Raw genomic sequence first — 9,368 nt, forward strand, 5'->3', positions numbered from 1 at the left:
AGCAAAAATAGCGGATTTTTTCCTACCCACAAGGGAAGGGAGCCCAAGGTATTTGCCCGAATCTAGTGAATTATCAACCCCAATGATTTGTGACATAGCATAAGCTAGAAGAGGGTTCACATTATTGCTACACTTAATTCCGGATTTCGAGAAGTTAACCGCTTGACCCGACGCCTTTTCATATATGGATAGAATATGTTTTATTTCTCTGGCTTCCTCAATCGACGCCCTAAAGAACAGGAAGGCATCGTCAGCAAATAACAAGTGAGACACCGAAGGAGCTCCTTTAACAACTCGATTACCATGTAATCTTCCTTCTGATTCGGCACGATTTAATAAAGCAGACAAGCCTTCACCACAGATAAGGAAAAGGTAAGGAGATAATGGGTCGCCTTGTCTTATTCCCCGTTCTGGGACAAAGGGTCCAATCACTTTATCATTAACTTTTACTGAATACCGAACAGAAGTAACACAGAGCATAATTAAGTGCACCCAAGCTTCATTAAAGCCCAGTTTCAACATAATTGCCTTTAAGAAATTCCAATCCACCCTGTCATAGGCTTTGCTTATGTCAATTTTAAGAGCCACATCACCCTGTTTTTTAGCCACATTACATCTCATACTGTGAATAGTTTCAAAGGCAATCATGACATTATCAAGAATTGAACGACCTTTGAGAAAAGCCGACTGGTTTTCAGAAATAATGTCAGATAATACTCCTTTCAATCTATTAGCCAACACATTTGAAACGATTTTATAAAGCACATTACACAGAGCGATAGGGCGAAGGTCTCGCATAGTAGATGGAGAGTCACATTTAGGAATAAGAGCAATAATTGAATCATTAAGATTGGGCGGGAAAGTACCTATCTCAAGCCAATGGCATCCGGCTTTAAAAATGTCAGGACTAAGGATACCCCAGAATTTCTGATAAAAACGAGGGTTGAATCCGTCCGGGCCCGGAGCTTTATCGGGATGCATTCCAAATAACGCGATTTTAAATTCCTCCAAGGAGAAAGGAGCTGACAGAGCCATATTCTGTTCATCAGTGACTTTCCGAGATACCGCCTTTTCCACCTCCTGAAAATCTATATTGCTTTGAGAGAAAAGAGAACCAAAATACTCTTGCGCAACCTTACAGAGATCGTCAGCTTCAGTAGCAATGCTACCGTCGTCACGCTGAAGTTTAGGAATGAAGTTACGTCGTCTTCTTCCATTAGCAAAGGAGTGGAAAAACCGAGAATTAGAATCCCCTTCTTGGAGCCATTGAATTCTGGAGCGTTGACGCCAATGGTCGTCTTCTTGAACCAGAATTTTAATAAGATCAGCCTGCACCTTCTCGTATTCAGACGACGTCTGACCGTGGCTGGAGCTGCGCAAAACCTCAAGCTGATTTGAAAGGTATTTAACTTCTCTCCTGAAATTCACATTTATTCCACGGCCCCATTTATCCAGACTATCTGCAATTGCCTTCAGTCTATCAGACAAACTCTTATCACCACTATTAAGCCATTCATTTAATACAATCCTTGCCATCTCAGGTTCCCTTATCCATTTATTCTCGAAACGAAACTGCTTACTAGAACGGGAAGTAATAGAGTCTTCCATTTGGAGAATGATAGGAGAGTGATCAGACACTGGCGTAATGGTATTGTGAGACGAGCCATTAGGGAAGATATTAAGCCAATTATCAGTTGTGAACGTCCGATATAATTTTTCCTACACCTCATTCCATTTACCTCTATGACGGATCCAAATGAACGGATAGCCTTCCAGAGGAAGGGAAGAAAGACCACAATCATCCATGGTTTCGTGGAACCCTTTAAAACACCATTCTGGATGGTCATTAGTTCCCTTTTTATCCTCACGAGTTAACAAATCATTAAAATCCCCTATAATAGCCCAAGGAAGAGTAGACTGTGAAGCTAAATTTCGTAGAATTTGCCACGATTCCTTTCGTCTAGACCGTTCTGGGCAACCATAAAAACCAGTCAAGCGCCAGTTCCCATGTTTATCGTCTTCAATCTCCATATCAATATGATTTTGAGAAAAAGAAAGCAGAGAACAATCATTAGTGTGCTTCCAAAAAATGCATATGCCTCCACTCCGACCAACACAGTCTACAGAATAGCATGAATCAAACTTTATTTTATTTCGAAGAAAATCAATTTCGAGACTTAAAAACCAAAGTTTCAAAGAGAAAGACAACATCAGGCTTGTGAACTCTGACAAGTTCACAAAAAATGGGAACTGCCTTGGCATTACCTAGTCCACGGCAGTTCCAGCTCAGAATCTTCATATCGCTGGGCAGACCTGCTCCTTGAGGCCTGCCTGTTTCCCGTTTTTTGGATCGGTACCTGTAGTAATAGAATCCTTGTCAGTGTTATTATCTGTCTCATTTACTCCAGACTTGGAGCTATCCTCATCAATCTCCATAGTATTGATAATGGAGTTATCAGTAGAACCTCCATCACTATTCCCTCTGCGTCTTTTCCTTTCTTCAATTATCTCAACCCCGCCCATACTTTTATCTGTTGTTGGTATAATTGTATCATTAGAATCAGCCAAGAGTTTATTTGAACATCCCAGATTCCCGTCGAGGAATTGTAGATTTTTTGGGCCTTTCGATAATGGCGGCTTGGTAAGAGATCTCGGAGGCCCCTTCCTTCCTCCAATTTCATCAGGTTCTACTTCCTTCAACCAGCGTTCCCCTCCCAGTGATACAACTTTCTTAAAAGGTGCCCTTATAGATGAGTCCCATTTACGAACCAGGTTTTCAGGATCCTCTGTAGATAGGAAGATTTCACAGTGTCTATCAATATGTCCAATGAGACCACATATAAAGCAAAAACTGGGTAATTTTTCGTACTTAAAACCACACTCAATCCATTCATCCCCTTTCTTCCTAACTCTATAAGAAACCTTCAAAGGTTCTTGGATATCCACACATACTCTAATTCTCATATACAGTCTTTCGAATGTTCGTTTGTTCCTCTGATCGTAGGCAACAAAACCTCCAATATGGTTACCCAAGGCCCGACCGACCTTTTCAGAGAAAAAAACCTTGGGAAGATTATAAATCTGTACCCAAAATTCAACTTTATGTAAGGGTACATGTGAGGGATCTTATCCTGGCTTGATAATTTGCACAGGAAGCAAACAATTATCGTACGTCCATGGGCTGTTATCAATTACCCATTTAAGATCATATTCATGGTAAAATCGGAAAAGGATCAAACCACCTTCCAGTTCCGTGACATTCATCTTCCTCCCCGGTCTCCAAATTCTCGCCATCATACTTGAGAGATGGTGTATTTTTACCATTTTATCGGAGATTAGGGTTCCGATTAGATATAGGTCCGTGTCAGCGGTCGCCTGATTTTCCACCAGGCCGTCAAATTCCAGACCATCACCGTTTATGTTAAGATTCTCCATCTGTGACTCCATTAATTCAGTCGACAAAGAAAAATCAAGAGCCAAGCAAAATCTTATTAACAGATCAAATCCACCAGTTCATTAACACAAACAAATCTTGAATCAGAGCCAAAGCAAAATCAAGACGCACAAGCAAGATTTTGATAACATATCAAATCCACCATTCAATTAACATAAACAGATCTTGAATTTTAAAATTGGAAAACGTCAACAAGAAAAGGAGAGTTGAGAGGATCGAACGATAACACAGGGAGTGACTGTGCCTTCCAATTCCGGTAGCAGGGGATCGATTCTGCCTTCCGAACCATGCCGCCTTGATCGGACTCTTGCTCCAAGAACAGAAAAAACGAGAAAAGCAATTAATTTATCCCAGAAAAGTGTTGTGTCGTTCGCATCCGGTAGCAGAGAAACGGTTCTGCAAATAAGAATTCGTCTGTGCCGCACCTCTACCGTCCGCAACCACGTCGCCGCTGTCGATCTCAAGCTCTAACCAGAAACGAAGAAGGAGGAGGGTCAAAAAACCCTAGACTCTCACGATGGAGAAAGAGCTCTCACGCGGAGAGAGAAGTCCATTTTGTATATAGTGTTATATTATATAACATCTAATGTTATATTATAAAGTTCTAACTATAATACTAATTTTTGTATATAGTGTTATATGGAAACTCACAACGTCCATGTGTTGTAATGGTGATCATAGTGGTCAGAGATGAGAGGGAAGGCCAAAAGGTGCATTTAACATTCTTATAGATTGACTAAATTATTTAATAATTCAAATATTTGATGGATTAAACTATTAAATAGCTCAAAAGTTAAAAGATAAATATTGTATTATTAAAACACAAGACTAATAAGTTATTTACCCTAATAAATAATAAATCATATACAGTGGTATATACGGAGAGAAATTTAGTTACAAATTTCTTTAATTTAGCATGACACACAATGCATTATTTAGATTCTACAGAACTTAGTGCTTGTGTGTGATAAAATTATGATGAGTTATTATTGTTAACATGTAAAAATCTAGGGAAAAATTACATCTATGGCCACAGAATTTTATCCATTTTCACGATAGGATCACTAAACTTCAAAATGTAACATAAAAACCACTTTATTTTATACTTTGTTACACTCGTGGTATCATTACTGTTTATCCACATTTTTTTACTTTTGACCTCCTCTTCAATAAGAAGTCTTTTCGCTCTTTCTATTTTTCTCCTCATTTCCTGCTTACATCTTCATCTTTTTCTCTCTCTTTATCTCTCTACTAAGTAGTAATTTAGTTCTTTTCCATGAATCAAAAATCTCAAAATTTATATTGCAAAAAGTAGCATCAGTTTAATACTTTTTTGATTTATCTATAATACTTTTCTTCGGTGCGAGTCTCCGTTGCTTCTGTAATACTTTTGTTCTTCAAGATTTTTGTTGTTGTTTTCCCTTTTTCTCACTATTATACTTCAATTCATCATTTTCTTTGTTTAATCTATTCTTATTATATTCTTATTGTTTCCGCAAAAATAATTAGGATTTGGGTATCAAGGATTCGTCTCCACAAATTAAGACATTGTTAAAACTTTCAACTTTGGATTGATTTATTCAAATTTGGCATATTTCTTTGAAATGGATGCTAAACTTACTGATTGTGTAAACTTTTTTTTTTTTGGATAAAATTCAGCTGATTACTAATAGCTGATTGTGTACAATGAAAAATAAAGATATGACAAAACATTTATTTGGGATTAAAGGACACTAATTAAGAGTAAAAATGTCATTAAAAAAAGATGGAGCAATAAGCTCCTATAACCCGTCTTTTCAAAATTAGCTTTTTGGACCCAATAAGCTCTTCCAAACCCCTCTTCACCAAACACCTACAATTAGAGGTTTGAGTAATCAAAACCTCTAAAGTGGCTCAAACCTCTAATTTTACTCCAAAAAGCTCTTTACCAAATAGGACCAATATATTTCACTGAGTGAAATGCTAAAAGTTGTTCTGAAAAAATAAAACAAACACCGTCTTAACAGGACTACTCCATATATTTATGCATTATTTACTTCATAAGAGTTTAAGAAAAAGAATTCTACTAATAATTTTATGTTCTATATAAATAATTTTTTAAGATATTAAGTTTACCGCAAGGTGCGGCATATGACTAGTATTAACAATCTGCCAATGCAAAGTCTATCCAAAAATCACCAGAATCAAATGGGATTTGGAATTCTGCAGCACAAGTTATGATCCTCCGAAACTTACCTTCGATCTTCGAACACGAATCCAAGATTAAGCTTCTTATATACCAGTATATGCACTGTCTGTAAGGACCAAATGATGATTTATCTGCAGATATTGTTATGTGTAACCATTAGCTCTAAAATCATTAAAACTCAAGATAAGCAAAAACATATAGATGACCACAAGTTATGAAGCAGGCATCCAAGATTTAAGTAAACATCACCATTACACAGTAGAAAGATGAGAACACCAAATAATGTTTTCCAAAATCAGAGATGGAATCTTCAATCTTCGGGGATTGAATATCAATAATTAAAAAAAGGTATAAGGTCCAAATTCACCCCTATTATTTTGGAGAAATGCATATTTACCCGTGATGTACAAAATGGTAAAACTTTACTTCTAATATCTTCAAGCAAGATCAATTTACTCCTACCAAACAAAAAATTTGAATGGAAAGATTTACCTTTACATCAGACCTTCCAAACATTAATTATGTCTAAAATGTAATTGTGTTACTAACACAGTTATAAACAATATACCAATAACCAAGTGTGTCACGTATAAGCTACTCATAAAAAAATGCGAAAGTATCTAAAATGTTTAATGTGTTATTGACACAGTTAGAAATAACCTGAAAAAATGCATAAAATTGCTTCCATTTTATCGACAAACTTTGGAAGGTCAAATGTGGAAGTCAAATAACAATAAAACCAAACCTAATCAAACTATCCGTTAGGTAGGCCTAAAATCGATCTTGATCTTGCTTGGAAACATTAGGGGTAAACTTTCACCATTTCGTATGTTAGGTGTATGATAAGGACAAATTTTGACCTTATAACTAAAAAAAGAATGTCCTAAAATGAGAATCTTTGAAGAAAAAACTATGCCTCCATTAGTTTGATATTTGATTGAGCAGGAAAGACATAATGCTGCAGCAACTAAACAGAGCATCCTTAAGTTCAAATGAACAAGTTCCTTAAGTTCACATCCTTAGTTAGGATGTGACCAAGAATTAAATTTCACCAACTTCTGACTACTCAAATTTCAAAGATGATAAATTTTAGTTGCTAAAATATAAACAGTTTCAAGATAATAATAATAATAATAATGAATTAATGATTCATAAATCCTTACCATTTTTTTGTGTCTTCGTTACAGCTTTCAAGAGTGGAAGTTCCATTAGCACGAGGTGAGCCATCAGTAGAACTACTCTCTTGAGGTATTGGTTTAAGCAATTGCGAAAACCCTTGCCCGAGTGTCTTCCATAAACGCTTCGACAAAGAAGTCTGTTTCGACAATTTAGACTGCAAAGCACCAAGAGATTCAGGTGATGGCTCATACAACTGAGCTGAAGCGAGGTCCAGCTCGGAGAATCTTACAGCACCTAAGATTTGTTCAGGAAGCTCCGACTCAGTTTGACCCTCAATAAGAAATGCAATATCGACGGTAAGCTTCGTGATATAACCAAATGCAAGATGAACTATTGCACTAGCAACCACAGAAGATCCAATATCCACATCTAATTCAAAATAATTCTCTGCTATGCAGTAATTACAGGTTAGAGAACGCCCGATTACGCACACTGCCTGCTCTCCAACCGCCTTTCGTACTATCCAGGGGCCTTTAACAATGTTAGCAATCAGTTTGAGTCTTGAATTTCTAAACCCATCATCGGCGTTCAAGAATTGATCCATCAACGATCCTTTAGGAATTGGTTCCTTGGCAACAAAATAGGCCACAGCACTATAATTATCCTTACTAGGGACTTGCAGATTGAATGCCCAAACAAAGGGCTTGTCACCAGATGGAAACTCATGATCCATAGCCTTCCTCACACGGCTATTCGGATCTCTCAAAACGTCCCCAATCTTGGTAGAACTTTTAATCCAGTCAAAGCCGAGAGGCTTTAGAATGTATTCATTAGCAGGGACTTTAACCTTGGTTGTAAAATAGTCTGGACCTCTTACCATAAACTTCTCTCCGGGCGGGGAAGCCCAACCGTTCGAACAGTCATCTAGTTCAAGAAAGGGAACAGCTCCCTCGGATTTGATGCTCTCTATCCACTCACCTTCAGGTCCATCACCCAGGTTGGCCATGTAATCCTGTTTGCCATAGATGTTAACAGTGAGAATATGCAAGCAACAACAGGCATCTTTTCTTCTACTTCTACTGTTAAAAAACCATTTTTCTCTTACAAACAAATTACAGAAGCATACAATATTGTTCCTATTGAAGGCAATGTGGTGATTCCATTCAATTATAAGTTTGTTAGAAGGTGATAACAAGCTACAAATAAGCCATTGTCACGGTCTCGCCCATCACGTGCGTACTCAGCCAAATGGACTCAAATGATGTCCTATCCAACCTAACAAGTGTGTCCAGCATAGGGTTGCAAATGGGGAAGGGTGGAACTAGAGATTGCTTCCCCCATCTCTGTCCCCATTCCCATTTACAAAATGAGAAAAATATAGCTCTCATCCCCGTCCTTGTGAGACAATACTCATTCCTTATTTCTCAAATTCTCAATAACATTTTTCTTAATGAAATTTAAAATTTTGGCATATAATAAAGCTACAAAAATATAATCATATAAAACATTAGTGTACTTGATACAAAAAATGCATCATAATTCATAAGTACCATATCAATTTACTAAATAAACATCTAAAAATTCATATAAAATACATGGGGATGAGATCGGGAGAGGTATCTGTCCCCGCCTCCATCCTCGTCTCAGTGGGAATTGTTTTCCACATCCCCACCCTATGGGAACATAAATGGGGATTTTTTGTCCTTGTTGGGACTAATCCCCCTCACACATTTCTACAGAAATCAAATCCCCAATGCACAGCTCTCCAAGATTGAAAGACTAAATTATGGACCACTAGTCATATGAGACCCCTATAAAAGGAGCATTCATAGCTCAAGCTAGAACAAGAACAATAATCTCTCTCTCTCAATTAAGTTACTCGCCGGTCACCAGCTCGGTCCTAATTCTACTTCTTGCAGGTCATAACCAAGGTACTGGGACTCTCTAGAAGGAAATTACAGGTTACCCCTTACCTTACATTGACATCTAAAGGAAAACACAAAATCAAACTATGTATTAAAGGGCTAACAAACAGCTAAACCTAGCTGCCTAGAAGAAACCAGAAAAAAGTACTTGGAAGAAAATAGCAAAAGCATTCAATTACAGTACTAGTATGAATCAAAACATAGCTCCATTCGCACCCAATTGAATCCAAAAGATAAATCAATTTGCAAAATAAAAATAAAAATTAGGCAATCAGGTCTTACCTTAGATTGAAGAGAGAGAGAGAATGCGGAAGGAATCAAGATTCTTTAGGAACCCTGAAAATAAAGAGATGCATAGATCACATCAATTAGGGTGGAAGGGACAGGGATTGAAAGAAAGCTTTTTGCTTTTTTAGTTTTTGTGTTTGATAAATAATTTAATTTAATTTAATTACTGACGGGCAACCGGAAAAACAGACTCGATGCATGCCCATGTAATGATAGGCTGTGAAGTAAATCCACCGGATAATCCGGTGTCAGACACTGACAGTCTGACTCGATTGCATTTACACCTATCATTTAAAGCTGGGTTTCTCTAGACTCTGATTTGCCCTTTAATAAAAAGTTGGGGAACATGGACTTCCTATTTCTAACAAATTTTACTATTGTTAATTTTCACCGG

General features: G+C 37.3%; 1 protein-coding gene across 1 annotated transcript; it reads right to left on the minus strand.

Annotated features, from left to right (window-relative positions):
* Positions 1-5,437: 5,437 nt before the first annotated feature.
* Positions 5,438-9,126, minus strand: LOC136224133 (protein ENHANCED DISEASE RESISTANCE 2). The gene is made up of 3 exons (XM_066012391.1): positions 8,969-9,126; positions 6,806-7,773; positions 5,438-5,773 (listed from the first exon to the last, which is right to left on the minus strand). Coding segments are annotated over exons 2-3 (963 nt in total). The 5' UTR covers positions 7,768-7,773; positions 8,969-9,126; the 3' UTR covers positions 5,438-5,772.
* Between the last annotated feature and the right edge of the window lie 242 nt (positions 9,127-9,368).

This window comes from Euphorbia lathyris, chromosome 3, assembly GCF_963576675.1.
Source record: "Euphorbia lathyris chromosome 3, ddEupLath1.1, whole genome shotgun sequence".
NCBI classification, from domain to species: Eukaryota; Viridiplantae; Streptophyta; class Magnoliopsida; order Malpighiales; family Euphorbiaceae; genus Euphorbia; species Euphorbia lathyris.